Genomic DNA, 15,367 nt, shown 5'->3' with positions numbered 1-15,367 from the left:
TAATATGACTGCTCTAATGAAATTAAAAGTTCTAGAAGGTCATTTGGGCACATTATCTGGATTTTCTAAACCTAAAATTGAACTTGAACAGTATGAAACACCATCACATATAGCTGCTGTGGCCTTGTATACAATGCAGGTATGTTAAATAATTCTTCTAAAATATAATTAAATGTCTGAACATAAATATTTAAAATGACTAAACTCTCAAGAATAAAAATTAAATATAAAAAAAAAACAACAATTTATTAAAAGTCATGAAAATGTGTATTTTTGCTGCAATTAATCAATTTTCAGACACAATATGAAGCTATTGAAAATAAACTAATATTAGATGCTGGATGTGGACCTGGCATGCTAGCTCTTGGCGCTACGCTGTTGGGAGCAGGGACAGTGGTTGCGATGGATATTGATGAACATGCATTGGAAGTTCTACAAGAAAATATTGAGGATACAGAAGTAACTAATGTAGATGCTATACTATGTGATTTTCTTGGCTCTAAAATGTATAGGTGAGTTGTTGTTTTTCTTACTATGGAACATTTATATTAGATTAAAACAGATACTGTATAATCTCCAATCTGGCACTTTCCAAATAACATTTGTTTTCTACATGCAGTAAAATATTTTAAAAATAGAACTACAATTTGCACAACAAAGACATAAGAGAGAAAGACCTTAATTGAGGGTAATTATACCTATAAATCATTAACTAAAAAAAGTAATTTTCTCTTTATGAAATGCTTTATTTAATATGTATTTCAATAATCCTAAACTTTGTGGCCTTTAGTAGTTTTTAAAGTAATAGTAAGTAATGAAATAAATACATAAGTTATAGGTAATTTAAACTCATATTTAGTGAAAATTATATAAAAGTGTTCTGTATATTGTAATCAAATTAAAATACCTTTAAAGTATAATGTTTTACCTAATTTAGGTGGGATAATTATTTTGACACAGTGATTATGAATCCACCGTTTGGTACCAAGAACAATGCAGGTGTTGATATGAAGTTCCTTAAGACAGGGTTAGATCTCACCTGTGATAGTGTCTATTCATTACATAAATCTTCTACAAGGTACATTATTTTTTTTACATTATTGGTTTTTATTTGTTTTAAGCATTATACATATAATTTTGTATATATTTTCTATCCGCTGACTGTTCTTAAATATTTTGAGATGGGTAGAGGAACCTAACTCAGTGCTTAATCTCATTAGATAGCCAAAATTTTATCTTTTGTTGTTTTTTTCATCTTCACACTTGTTTGTTGTGACAATGCACATGGAATGGAAGTTTGCCATGCATAACCAGGTAAATGAAAATAATTAATTTGCCAAGTGAAGATAATTCATTATCATGTTTATTACAGTCAAATGCTATCACATAATATTCTCCTGGTGGGAAGCTCAAGCTAAACCTTGAACCTAACTTTATTTTATTAACATCACATTATGATGTAAATAAAACAAAATCAGAGATCTTTCAGATCTCATATACAAAAGAAGATTAAAGAATGGGGAGTTAAAGGCAATATAATAGCTGAGCTGCGATACAACTTGCCGGCCACTTACAAATTTCACAAACAACAGACAAAAGACATTGCAGTGGATTTATGGAGAATACACCATTCACACACCTGAAATTAGAATTTTATATTATGTAGATATTTTTTATACTGACTTCATACATGTGTTCTACAATGAACTAGAAATAAAACAATCAATATATTTTGTGTGTTTATTTTCTTTAAAGTATCAGTCTTCTTAGCCTTCTAAAACTTTTATTTTATATATAAAGATTATCAGCCTGTTAATAAAATGTATAACAATAGAAATGTAAGTATATAGATAATAAATAGATAATCATTCATCTCCAAATTTAATATTTTGTGCCAATTTAATGGTGCCAGAGTAATTAATAGTGACAGTGGATCGTCGCATGTAGTTTTTCCAGCTGTCGGAGCCACACTCTCGGCCGCCGCCCGTTGCTTTCTCACCCCCGAACGCGCCTCCTACTTCCGCTCCGTTTGTAGGAATGTTGATGTTTACAATGCCACAGTCGGAACCATGGGGGCCGATCCACTGTTGAATAATATAGTTGTTATTTATTTTGTAAATATTATATACGATAAGATAAAATGAGGTGTTGAGTTTCGCCTCTCAATTTGAGTCATTTGAGTCAATTTATGGTGGAACAATGCTATATGAAGGATAAGCGTTCTTTGATAAAAACTAAAAATATAAACCACAGCGTGTTAAACCTTATCAAATGATTTTTTTATATTTTTATTTTTAAATATATATTTTTTTGTCTTTATTAAGATATTTAAAATACATGTCTTAGTACATTTATTGAAAGCCTTCATTTAAAATACCGAGACCAATTTATTTTCATTATACACAAACCAATTAATTAAATAAGGAAAACACAGAAATAATTCATTATTAAAAAAACAAATATATGTAGTATATCTTACCTTGAAAACATCACCCAAATTCTCCGTAAACAAACTGGAAGACAATCCCTGCTCGACTTCATTATTGTACTGTATGCCGGTGTCCAAGTCCGGGACCTCGACGCAGTAAACGATCGGCGCGAAGCATTCCGTCTTGACCAGTGGCGAGTCGTGAGGCAGCCCGGTTATGATTGTGGGCTCTACGAAGTAGCCTTCGCGTTCCATTATCTAAGAAAAAAATAAATGTAGGTATTAATAATTTAGAAAAGTATGACAAATCAATTAATCGTTTTGATAAAAATTGATTAAATTCTAATAAGAACCACTTATATAAGATGCCATTGTGGATAAGATGCCCCTGGGGATATACTAGTGTCCGTTGAGGCCAGATGTGGCGCAGGAGCACTCCAGCGTAAACGCGACAGGTTGTGACTTCGATTCCCATTCGAGGATATGAAATATTTAACATTTTCATTCCTTCGCTCTAGAGTCGAGGCGAAGCACGGCGGAGCTAGCTCCGCACCAACAAAACTAAAAAAACTAGTTGCTAGTTTAGATGGGATTCGTAGTAAAATTACTAATGGGATGTAATTTAGACATATCCTTGCATATTAATTTAATAGCTAATCCTACCTTTCCTCCGAATTCAATTTTGCCTCCTTGTTTGACGGCCTCAGCGACGGTGCGCTTGTACGCTTCAACCGCAGCGGGTGTATGGAGAGGGCCTATGAGCGACTCTGACAGAAGAGGGTCTCCAATCCTACTGATGACTCCTGCGTATGCCTTCTTCAGTCGTGATACCACTTCATTGTATACCTGTTCAGAGAAAACTTTGTTGTAAATAATATATTTTTTATATTGACTTCGTCGTAGCTGAATATTGCTAAATAGAAGTACTGTTATTTGTCTACCGCAATAGTAGTCTTTACAATTATATTTACGATGATTAAGCAGATTTGATAAGTGGACAAAAAGACACTAATCTATGAATCTTATAAGAATACTAAAGAAAATATGTAAAGTACAAATAATGAAATGGGCATTTTTTTACAGAACTGGTTATATTGAATGTTAATATTTTAATACCTTCTTATGTATAAGCAATCGTCTCGTAGTAGTACACCGTTGTCCCGCGGTGCCGGCGCATGCGAACAGAGCAGCGTTCAGGAGAAGATCCAAATTGGCGTCCGAGTTTACTATAATAGCATTGTTACCTCCCAACTCCAGTAAATGCCGACCAAACCTTTTCTGAACTTCTACACCCACCTGGCAATACCATATTATATAAATAAACAAATCTATACTAATATCTTAAAGCTAAGGAGTTTGTTTGACTGAACGGTTTTAGGAACTACTGGTTCAAATGGAAAAATGATTTTGTGTTGAGTACTCCGTTAATTGAGGAAACCTATAAGCTAAATCACATTAATTATTTGCTCACGCTGGCGAAGCTGCCGGTAAAAGTTAAAGCTAGCAATTCATAATAAACTTTACATAATAAATAAATACTAACCTACATCCTGAATATTTAATTTAGATAAAATTTACTTGTAAACATGATAAGTGAAAATGGCATGATAGCTAACGATTAATCTACTTATTCCCACTACTTTCTGCATATACTCTATCTGTATCCCGCGCATAGCAGGGACGGCAAAAGTACCTAGTGTTAAAACACTCTGTACCTCACTTTACTTTGACAAAAATGAATTGATATTTCGGCTTGTTCGGATATAGGAAAAGATAAATGATATTTTTAATAATTACATTTTTAATATAAAATTTTTAGTGCAAAATTAGATTTTCGGAACTTTGTGTCTGTTTAGTATTGATATTTTGGATTGGGTTACTAGTGGTTAGTGCCTGCCAACCTAGCATCAAGTCTTTCCAGCCATTCTCTATTTTTTATAAAGTAGGTACGTTCAACGAGTGCTGCTCGTAGCAGCCTGTAGTTACAGTACGGTCAACAAGTCGTGGCCGCCCTGAACTTAGTTGTAGTTCAAGACGGCTAATTAATTAAAATTATCTATATTATGAGGTTACTGACCTGTTGGCCTACAGCAGTGCTGCCAGTAAACGAGACTAGTTTGACTCTGTGGTCCTGAACAATGGCTTCTCCGACATCCTTGCCTCCTACACACAGGGCCGCGACCGCTCCAGGGATATTGTTCTTTTCTAAAACTTTCTCCACAATCTTGGTAACAGCTACGGCGGTCAATGGAGTCGTTTCTGATGGCTTCCAAACGCTTACGTCACCGCAGACCTAGTTTATATATTAATTACGTTGATAATATGTATCTAATGTATATTTCGAGACATGCTATTATTTGTATCTATTTCTAATATGTTTATGATTTTTTTCATACAGTATATTCATTCTTTAAAAAAAATATATATGTAATTGGTTCGAAATCTTAATTTAAACTTATTTAACTAATAATTTTAAAGTAATAGGTAAACTAATGAAAAAATCTACTAAAAATTATTGTTACTTAAGTTCTACAAGTGGGGTCGGAATTTTATCAGACGATTATTAAATAGGTAACAAAAATTGATCAATATCTTAAAATGTATAAGTATATAATATCACTGAAATGTTATCGTTTCATAATCCGTAAAATATGATTAGATAATAATTACCAATTTAATTTTTATATCTATAAATTTTGCGCTTTATTAAGGACCTACTAATAGGTAGGTCAGCTTAAAGTACAAATGTAACCATAAACAGTTAATTATAAAGTAAAGCAAACAATGAAATTATTATCATATTATGTATTTAATATATAATAATCTAAACTAATGACAATTGCTTTATCTGTTTACTTGAAATTGAGCTAAATTCGTTTGAGCAGCCTTAAATTTTAAATTGCTTTCAAGCAATCAAATAAAATTTTAGGTCTATTGGTGATACTTTATAGGTCTATCCGGATAAGTTTTTCCTTGTAACTAAATTAATAAATACAATTCCTAGCGGAATCACAAACTCGGGGGTAGTGTTTTAAACAAAAATATCTTACCATAGCAATAGCGCTATTCCAACCGAAAACAGCGACTGGGAAATTGAACGCTGTTATGATACCAACAAGACCAAGTGGGTTCCATTTCTCAATGAGCACGTGTCCAGGTCTCTCTGAAGGGAAAATAGTTCCCGGCAAAGTACGGGACAAACCAAGCGCCAAGTCACATACGTGGATGTATTCAACTACTTCTCCGATGGCCTCAGGGAGAATTTTGCCTGTGAATGAAAAATTATAGTAAAAATCTGCTCGAGTGTAAAATAATTAGGTAGATAATTTTATTTCAAGCTTAATTATAAAGAGACAAGAGAAAGTCCCGTAATCTCTGTTAATTCACTACTAAACACGTCACAATATTAACATTGATCTCATCAAATAGTGGACACTGGCCTTTACTTAAACGTCAACCGTTGTTTCAATCTCTTAATTTTCTTCTGGAAAATACGCATTTAGATATCTAATCAAGGCTGAAATATTCTATAATTTCATATGCGTATTTGTCTATATTTATATCAATTCTATAAATAGCTTACCCATTTCCAATGAGACCAACTGTCCAAGAGGCTGTAGTTTTTCTCTGAGAGCATCGCCGATTTGTCGTACAATTTCTCCTCTTGCCGGCGCCGGTAACTCCGCCCAAGTGTGCCAAGCCTCCTGAGCTGCCTTGGCACAGGATTCGTAGTCAGCCACGCTAGCAGACTGTACTTCGGCAATCACTTTGCCATTTGCGGGACTAAACGATTGGATCACCTATTAAAAATGAACGACAATAATAAAGTTAGATATATTTCACTTCATTGATTAAAATAAATAGGAAATTAAAGTAAAACAGCCTACCTGTCCGTTAGCTTCCCACTTTCCATTGAACACTCCCACATTCTTCTTATCTATACCTAGATCCTTTAAAAAGGAATATTTAGGGTCATCGACCAAGAAAGCAGAAGCGTTTCTAGCCATTGGGAGCCGTAAACGCAGAGCTATCACACGACTACAAATTATGCGACTCATCAGTGTAATCAGCTACAACTAATGAGGAGACTTGAGCTTATAAAATGAAAGAAAGATAAAACAATCTTGTTTGTGAACAATAAAGGCGTTACATCGCGTTATCGTTCTGTTACCGATAAGTCAGTTGCCGGGTCATGGCTATAGGTATCAATATACAATTATTTACATAAGACAATATAATGTGATAACTTTTAATGTTTATTTTCGAAAATAAACATACTTAAGTAAAGTAAAGAGTAATTTTATCAAATACTAATTTACCTTAATGGACTATCCAACACATAAAAAAAAACACTTCAACTTTGAAATGTAATACATTTCAATAAATGTGACAAATTAATAAAACAAAACCGTCATTCTCTTACTTCAGCATAAAAATACATATACTATTTTATCTCAACAACAATTTTTTTTATAGTAACAAAGCAAAATATATTTTTTTGTAATAGATTTTTATTTTATGTTACAAATTTTGTACAATACTGGCAGTCAACATATCTCAATGTGAGAATAAGCTCAAATGAATAACTAATAACAATTATGCAACATTATGTGAGGTAATAATTGATCACTTGACAAAATCTGTTTGTATAATGTTACATTATTACACAAAAACTACTTGTATCTTCATCTTTGCCTTCCCTCATTTCTTTTGCTTTATGTGCTAGGTATGAATTTTCATCTCTTTTAGCCATCCATTCTGGTAAAGGACCTGCCCAATCTTCCGGTGGGGAATCTCTTTTCCTCCAAACATCATTTTGATAATGTGCCCTTAACCTTTTTAGTCTTCGCTCTTTTTCACTTTTAATTACGGATTCCTATTGAAAATATTTTTAATGTGAATTTAGTAGAAATATCTTTGTACAATAATATGTATAAAAATATAAATTTATACTTACACCAGCTTTAACATCTTGATTATCTACCCATTTACAACAGTTATCATAATCTTTTTTCCAAGGGTTGCAATCTAATGATTTACCATAAATAAAATACTGATGAAAACGTCCCTTGAAACTTGTACATTCATTATATTCATCTTTATATATTTCACAGTCTCTAATCTAAAAATACATAATGGAATGTTTATACTATGCTCAAATAGAAAATTTTTTTGAGTTTTGTCAATTATTGTATCCAATTCAGGAATAAGTGGAGAATGGTGTGTCTTGACACTAGGTCTACTCTAGAACCTTGTGTCAAGATACACCATTCTCCACTGAGCAAGACACAAGAAGGCCTCTGCCCCCCTATGTGAGGGACGAAGTATACAGCTCTCATAATACAAAATAAATTATTTCTTTTAGCTTCATGCTGTATCCCAGGCATAGCAGGAACGGCAGCGAAAACCTCGTGTGAGATACACCATTCTTTCCTTTCCGCCTGAATTTAATTAGTATTTCATATAAAATTCGTCTTTTCATATTTAAGGGTCTATTTAGAGTTTCTTAAAAGCTGGACTTACAAGCCATTTTTCAGTTGGATCAATTGACGCTGGTACCTCTTCAGATGTTGTATCTGATGATTTTCCAATGTCTTTTGATTCTTCACTTTCTGTTTCGTTATTGCTCTTGTTAACTTGAGCCAGACCAGTCATTTTTTACGAATTTTCAAGTTGCAAAGAATACAGTTTAGTTACTCATTATATAATATTTCGTATTATGTTCAGAAAAACAACAAATCTACGTAGAATCATACAGAATTGTCACTTATTAACTGTATTATTCAAAGAATATGTAACATTTATGTGACTATTCTTAATTTTTTAACTCTTGGTAATTGGTATGCTTTTTTTAGGTTAGAATTAAAAGACATCTGTCAAAGTCAACTGTGATTTAAAAGTCATTAGTCAGCTGATTATTATTTCAGAATCTTTCAATAAATTTTAAATGCTTAAAATAAAGTAGGATTGGGGTAGGATTTTACTTATAAATTCATCATAGTGATACATATACTGATATTATATTTGTGTTTAAAAGAAACATTGTTTATTTTAATGATGTCAGTTCAATTTCAATAGTCTTAACTCTAAAGTAACATTATAAAACGAATAGAAATATTGTACGGCATGGCGAGTAGAGTGATCGTTTATAAATTAGTAACATAGGATCGTAAAAAGTGTAAGTTTTGGTCTTTGGATTCAATTTAATGTCACTACTTTAGTTAGGTATAAATGAAAAATATATCGTATTGACACAATTTCTGTTATTGAATATTTTGTATTAATATATCGAAATGAAATATCGATAAATTAAAATTGATACTTTGTCAACAAGCCAATGCCTATTTTCATTCATTGTCAAGAACATTGTACTCTATAGAGTATAGACGGACTGTGGTGCAAGCAAGTAAATGTGTTCTGTGGGTGCTAGGAACATATATACTAGCTGTGGTGTGTTGACTTATTTTCAATTTGACGTACGGGTACAATCAAATTGCAGTTGATTTGCAGGAAAACTTATTGTTATTCTCTTCATGTTCGTGACCTTTGTCCAGCGGCGAATTCATATGAAGTTCTATCTGTATTAAAGTTTTGAAATCCACAATGTCTTTAAATAAGTTAGTTGGGGGAGACTGTGGAGGTAATAATTCACTCGTTCAACTTACTAATATTGTAAGTCGCGATGCTTCAGTTGTACAAAACGCTTCTCAAGCTGATCGATTCGTCAATGAATTCATGTCACAAAATTCCCAAATTCCACAAACCTTTAATATGAATGCGTTATTGAATAATATGCCTGAAGTAGAAAAAATAATACCAAAAGCTGCATCTTCAACTAGTCAGTTAATCCAATCAGGATCACAAAGACATGTACCTTGGATGGCTGGACCATCAACATCATTCATTACAACTCCAATGCGGCCATTTAACATGTCTTATCAACCTTCATTCCAATCACAAGCCTCTAATATTCAAATTCAATATGTTAATGAATCAGATTTGGAGAAGACTATAGATAACAATGTTAAAGCAAAGGCCCAAGAGTATGTTAATAGTGTCAAAGGTGATGATGAGCATGCCTATAATGAGTTCATGTCATTTATGAATAGGATAAGTTCTGGTGAGTTAAATTTAGGTGAAACAGTTGAAGGGGAACAGAAGAAAATGAGTAAAGATGAAATAGTAGAAGAGATGGCTGAAAAATATAAAGATGAGTGGGCCAAACTGAGTAATATTGATGAGTATTGGGACACAGAAACTGCTAATGGGATCTCAAAGGAATATTCCTTTACAGAAGGAAATGTAATGCTAGAAAATAAAAGTGCTCTAGAAATAGGTAAAGAAAAACTTAAAATTGGAGATATTCCAGGTGCAGTGTTATGTTTCGAAGCAGCTGCACAGCAACATCCAGATTCAGCTGAAGCTTGGTTTCTTCTAGGAACAACCCAAGCAGAGAATGAGCAAGATCCTTTGGCAATAACAGCATTGAAAAAATCTTTAGAATTAGATCCAAGGCGACTTGAAGGGTATATAACATTAGCAGCTGCTTATACCAATGAAAATATGCCCAAATATGCATATTTTGCATTAATAGATTGGTTAAAGGCAAGTCCAAGTTACAGTGATATATTTCCACAAGATGTGAATGCACAGAAAATGAACCTCAAGGAACTTGAAGCATATGTGACATCTTTGTATTTAAAAGCTGCACAACTCAATCCTTCTCAAGTTGATCCTGATATTCAAAATGCCTTAGGAGTAATTTTTAATATAAATCAACAATATGATAAGGCAGTTGACTGTTTTAAGGCAGCATTGATGGTGTCACCAGACAATGCTAAACTTTGGAACAGACTTGGTGCTACTTTAGCTAATAGTGATAGATCAGTAGAAGCTGTTGATGCATACCAACAAGCATTAAATTTAGAGCCTGGTTACATCAGAGCAAGATTTAATGTTGGTATCACATGCATGAATTTATCAGCTCATAAGGAAGCTGGTGAGCATTTCTTAGTGGCATTAAATCAGCAGTATAAGGCTAAAAATATGTTCCCTGGTACAAATTTAGCAGATCCTAGTTCTTCAACTATTTGGACAACATTAAGGATGGTGTGCTCTTACATGGGAGAACATGATATTGCAAAATTAGTAGATGAAAGGAATTTAAGTGAACTCAATAGGTTCTTTGATATTGACTCTTGATAGTTTGTATTTTTCTAAAAATTAGTTAGATGTGATATTATGTTATCATTGGGCAATATTTATTTAAATATATAATATGATATATTGATAAGATGTTATTTTTATACATGTTTGGTAATAAAAGCTATCTAAATATACAGTGTTTTTATCAGCAACTTTAAATGAAACCATAGTTTTAACTAAACTAAATTTAAAAAAAATCCTATGTCTAAACTGTTGAGATGTCTTGATTAATTTCTTTAGGTATGGGTATATCTTTGTTCAATGGTGGAAATAGACCAGCTTCGCCAGACGTAGGGCCATAAAATGATACAAATGAGTTTAATCTTCAGCTCTTTAATCCAACAACATTTTGCAAATCATTTTGTATATTTAGTCACCTCATCTTTATATTTAAATTTGTGTAGAGTATATTATAATGTATTCTATCTAGAAAAATGTACATTAATGGTATTTATAAATACAATAATTAATATACATGTTTCTTCTGTGTTTTTATAGGCACACTGTATGCAAATATTATAATAATTCTTGCTTCAGATAGAAAGTAGATAAGGTGAATGATTTTATTCAAAAATTCATTGAAAAATATGTTGTTACCATAAATAAGTATAATAGTAAATTTTGTCTTTGTATATAAGACAAAATCGAAAGGCAGTTTGGAGCGCATAGACACGAGCGTGTTGTCGTGCGACAGTAAACGCTACAGGTTGTGGGTTTGATTCAAACAAAAAAATATAACATATAAGTACTTAAATAATACAATTTTAAATCACCATCGAAAAGGAAACGAGTTTGCCTCCAATCGACATTAGAGCCTTTTGATTTGTTTGTTATTAGAACTGTTGTCATTTCATCACTTCATTTCACTTAAAAAAAATTGTTTTGACACCTGTATATTTAACTCCCTGATAAGTTTAATTACTTTTTGTAAATTAGATGATCCCTAATTAAAAATTCAATGAAAATATTTTCAGTAACATATAATACACATAAAGAGAGTTGCTATTTATAAGAGTAACTTATGCACTTAAGAAAATATAAAATTAGTATTAGTTATGCTAAAATAGCATTAGCGAAAACATATATGTCAATCAATCAAAACACTTTATTGCACATAGATTATTAGTAAGTAATACATAATTGGTGTAACAAATTGATATAGTGCCAAGGGGCCAACAAATCGATATTGTGTCAAGGGCCTTAACACTATAAGTGATCTCTAACAGGCAACCTTTTATTCATATAAAACTAATGGTAGCAGTAGGTAGTAATCAAATAAATTATTTATATAGATAACAGTATTTTTTTAAGTGCGTAAGTAAGTGTGATTACAAATTTGTATGTTTGATTTGTATTTTCACATTTGTCAAGTACAGAACTAGCGTTTACTCTTATTACAATAATTGGAAAGGATTTATAACTAATTTTCATGTACAAATGTACACAGTGCATTTTCTAATGGACATCCTTGTGGGTGGTTTTTATAAAACCAGCATTCTTTTTGCTTGATTTTTAGTATTTCATTGTTTTTCTTCTTTTTTGCTTTTAATTCTTCTATACTTCTGGGATACCTAAGTTGCACTGTACCATATCGAACTTCAAAAACACTATGGTGGTTCCGTAGAAGAGTTTGAAGCCCACCACATTCAGATTTTAATATTTTTAAGTGGTCAGGTGGTATAAGTTGAACAAGTCCATTCAATGGTGCCATTTTTCCATTTGACCAATTTTGTCCAGGTTCACAATCCTCTAGTAAGTAATCTGCTATTCTTTTAACTATTGCTTCAACAACCTTACTATCTATCTGTGTACAGTTTCTAACTTTTTCCACAGGATCTCTAGCTTTAAATCTTTTAGGCTGTGAAGCATTACCATCTTCGTCCTTTACACCGATACTATAATTAATGTGTTCTTGGATTGTAGCTAAATATTTTTGATATTCATTTTCTTTATAAGTTCTAAACTCAGAAATAAAACATATTCGTTTTGTACTTGGAATTTTTAATCTATCTGTTTTTGTATTAAATCCAAATTCCATACATAAATTTCTTATGTATATTAAATATTCTGAGTACTGACTTGCAGTTGAATTTTTTCTATTGTATTTAGAACCATCTAAATTGTAAGCACAACAAGGTAAGAGGAAAAATTTACAATTATAAGAAGTTTTTGCTGCAATTATTGGTATCCAAGGGGTAAGTTCATCTGAATGGTTGCCAATAACCCAATCCACATTAGAAAATATGTCTATGTTTGATGGTGTTACAGTGTACTCCTGGAAAATAAAATTACATCTTTTAGGAACAGAAAAATGAATTATTTTGATTGCATCTCTTGGAAGCCTTTCAAGTCCAGCATTAGATGGTTAAAATTTTACTTTATTTAAGATACCCCCTTTAAAAATCTTCAAGATATCTCACTAATATTTCCATGTTCAATAGCACTTCTACTTACTTTTAATTGTACATTTTTTGGATACATGTCCCATATTTTCCTTTTTCTTACATCTACTCCAAACCCAGGATGGCCTTCCATTGTTAATATATAAACAAGAAGTCCATTTCCACATCCAACATCGGCAAATAATTGTGGTTCATTATAACTTTCCCATAAAAGAAGTAAATATGTAGCAATTGCAACATCTTCATACACAAATTTCATTGGGTCTGTGCTTTCTGGCCACATCTAGAGAAATATTTTTTTACCTTTACACTGTAAACCACATACAGCAGAGTAGATAGGATGAACCTAGTGTTAAGGCACTTCATTCTAACCTTTCCACTCAATTTACAAGACATTGTGTGCCAAGTGACAGAACTCAATGTCAAGCCATATGTTGTTACCAGAGCGCAGGAATAATAATAATTTGTACCCTTGAATGGCATTCGCATTCATAACAATTTAGGTTACAATCAAACTGTACTATTGCATCACAATGGCCCTAAAATTATTAATTTAAGTTGAAAATGTATTTTATGTTAGACTATAGAATAAATAAGTAATCTGTGATACCTTTACCATATCTCTTGCATATTTACTTTTAAGAAGATTGTATTTTGTATAATATTTTTCTGTTGCAACAAGCGCTAAAGATTCATTGCAAATCTGAACTTGTTTGTTGATTTCTTCTGTACTCCATTTATTGAGTCGAGGTAAAACAGATTGTTTTAACCATTGATAGCTTTTAGAATCACCTAAAAAGAATTATATTTTATGTATATTTAAAAGCATACCACTATAAGTATTTAATGTAAATCAAATTAAACTAACCACATTTTACGGTAATTTTGTTATCGATGAAGGAAAAAGTATATGGAAATGTAGTGCACACTATTTGTTTAGCTGGTGTGATATCATAAAAAGTTACTTGTTTTAAAACTCTATTTATACAAATCATTTGAATCGCACGCTGTACAATATAAATTTTAGGAAGGAGTTCTATGAAAATTACTTCATATTGCGTTTCTTCATTAACAATTTGAAAGTGGAACATTTGTGATAATTCCGCTAAGTATTGATCTATATTTAAAAATACCATTGTATTTAGTCTATAGTCAGCAAGATACTCATTCCAATTATTTATTTCTGTTTTAATGTAATATCTTTTTAACACTATTGATCCCCACAGGTTTTTATTAATAACATGAGGCTTATGGATTAAAACATCAATAGCCTGCCAAAAGTTTAAAAGATCCATTTTAAATGCCGTAGGTTTACAATCCACAGCGAATTAAACTCAATAAATTAATAATTATTTTTCTTATTGTCTGTAATTGCTTGGACAAATCAAACTTGAATTTGCGGATTTTCAATTTGATTTGCTCATCTTCAATTCTACAAATGACAATTGACACTGACAGTTCACGAACACATGAAAAATGTCAAAATCACGAACCATTTTACAGTACCGTAAAATGGTTCGTGATTTTGACATTTTTACCGGTATAAGAGTCGATCGTATTTTATGCATAATAGTGTTAAGAATAGACTTCAATAAATTATAAAAATTATAGGTAAGATGCTTAAAGAGGGTTCCGTATGTATCTATAGATTTTTATTAACGTTAAGCTGTTCCCCGCATACAACAGAGTACGCAGAGTAAGCCTAGTGTTAAGACTAGATTTTTCTGCCGAATTCTGCAGGCTTTGCGCGTTGAATGGCGGAACTCAATGCCGTGATTTTACCTCAACACTAGAGCGCTACTTACGTAGCCAAGCCACTTCTCTAATAGTAGTTCAATAAAGTTTAAGGTGTTTTTTAACACCTTTAATTTTATAGAGTAATATAATATAAAAGTATACAAAGTATATATTACTCTATAAAATTACAATTTTCAAGAATATGAATTTCATACACTTAATATGATTATGAAATTCACATTTGGAACTGTATCCATTCGGTACGGAAATGTAAGTGTTATCAGTGTTACTGTGGTGTGTGCTTAAATCCATAGAGTATTGTTTTATTACATTGTTATGTAAATCTACAAAGTTTGCGTAAGGGTACCCGAATGTATTATGATATACGTGTAATATTTAGGTTTTTTAATGTAATATTTAAATGGGACTATTATTTCACATCATTATATGCTTAATAAAGTATTTTAAATATATTTTTTTAATTAAAATGTATGACTAACACTACATTCAAATAAAAATACACGACGAAACAAGATCACAAATAATTTCTTAAAATGTTAACTCGCACTCAGCACTATTCATTGACAAGTAGCTA

General features: G+C 31.8%; 5 protein-coding genes across 6 annotated transcripts; 2 read left to right on the top strand and 3 right to left on the bottom strand.

Moving 5' to 3' along the window:
* The first annotated feature begins 3 nt into the window (after positions 1-3).
* On the top strand, positions 4-1,730 carry Mettl5 (Methyltransferase like 5). Of its 2 annotated transcripts, none has more exons than XM_085204434.1 (4): positions 4-139; positions 298-512; positions 938-1,078; positions 1,490-1,730. In XM_085204434.1, exons 1-4 carry the CDS (start codon positions 5-7, stop codon positions 1,641-1,643), a joined length of 645 nt encoding a protein of 214 aa, XP_085060560.1. In that variant the 5' UTR covers position 4; the 3' UTR covers positions 1,644-1,730. The 2 variants fall into 2 exon arrangements, with proteins under 2 accessions (XP_085060560.1, XP_085060561.1); XM_085204435.1 differs by having other exon boundaries at positions 1,373-1,512.
* On the bottom strand, positions 1,727-6,728 carry Aldh7A1 (aldehyde dehydrogenase 7 family member A1). The gene is made up of 8 exons (XM_085204428.1): positions 6,316-6,728; positions 6,012-6,228; positions 5,479-5,696; positions 4,506-4,721; positions 3,545-3,724; positions 3,092-3,274; positions 2,480-2,686; positions 1,727-2,084 (listed from the first exon to the last, which is right to left on the bottom strand). Exons 1-8 carry the CDS (start codon positions 6,484-6,486, stop codon positions 1,866-1,868), a joined length of 1,611 nt encoding a protein of 536 aa, XP_085060554.1. The 5' UTR covers positions 6,487-6,728; the 3' UTR covers positions 1,727-1,865.
* A 191-nt stretch (positions 6,729-6,919) lies between these two features.
* On the bottom strand, positions 6,920-8,315 carry LOC146527538 (synaptic plasticity regulator PANTS). The gene is made up of 3 exons (XM_085204439.1): positions 7,952-8,315; positions 7,386-7,550; positions 6,920-7,304 (listed from the first exon to the last, which is right to left on the bottom strand). Exons 1-3 carry the CDS (start codon positions 8,081-8,083, stop codon positions 7,083-7,085), a joined length of 519 nt encoding a protein of 172 aa, XP_085060565.1. The 5' UTR covers positions 8,084-8,315; the 3' UTR covers positions 6,920-7,082.
* Positions 8,316-8,792: 477 nt separating this feature from the next.
* On the top strand, positions 8,793-11,255 carry Pex5 (peroxisomal biogenesis factor 5). Its single transcript, XM_085204429.1, has one exon. The coding sequence runs from the start codon at positions 9,032-9,034 to the stop codon at positions 10,628-10,630; it is 1,599 nt and encodes a 532-aa protein (XP_085060555.1). The 5' UTR covers positions 8,793-9,031; the 3' UTR covers positions 10,631-11,255.
* LOC146527536 (putative tRNA (uracil-O(2)-)-methyltransferase) lies at positions 10,951-14,495 on the bottom strand. Its single transcript, XM_085204427.1, has 4 exons — positions 13,904-14,495; positions 13,646-13,827; positions 13,088-13,318; positions 10,951-12,908 (listed from the first exon to the last, which is right to left on the bottom strand). The coding sequence occupies exons 1-4, from the start codon at positions 14,328-14,330 to the stop codon at positions 12,054-12,056; spliced, it is 1,695 nt and encodes a 564-aa protein (XP_085060553.1). The 5' UTR covers positions 14,331-14,495; the 3' UTR covers positions 10,951-12,053.
* Positions 14,496-15,367: the final 872 nt, after the last annotated feature.

This window comes from Heliconius melpomene, chromosome 20 (assembly GCF_056956725.1).
Source record: "Heliconius melpomene rosina isolate 202511_hmr_F chromosome 20, ASM5695672v1, whole genome shotgun sequence".
Classification (NCBI taxonomy): Eukaryota; Metazoa; Arthropoda; class Insecta; order Lepidoptera; family Nymphalidae; genus Heliconius; species Heliconius melpomene.
Note: the sequence above shows the minus strand (reverse complement) of the source record. Positions and strands in the feature narration are given on the sequence as shown.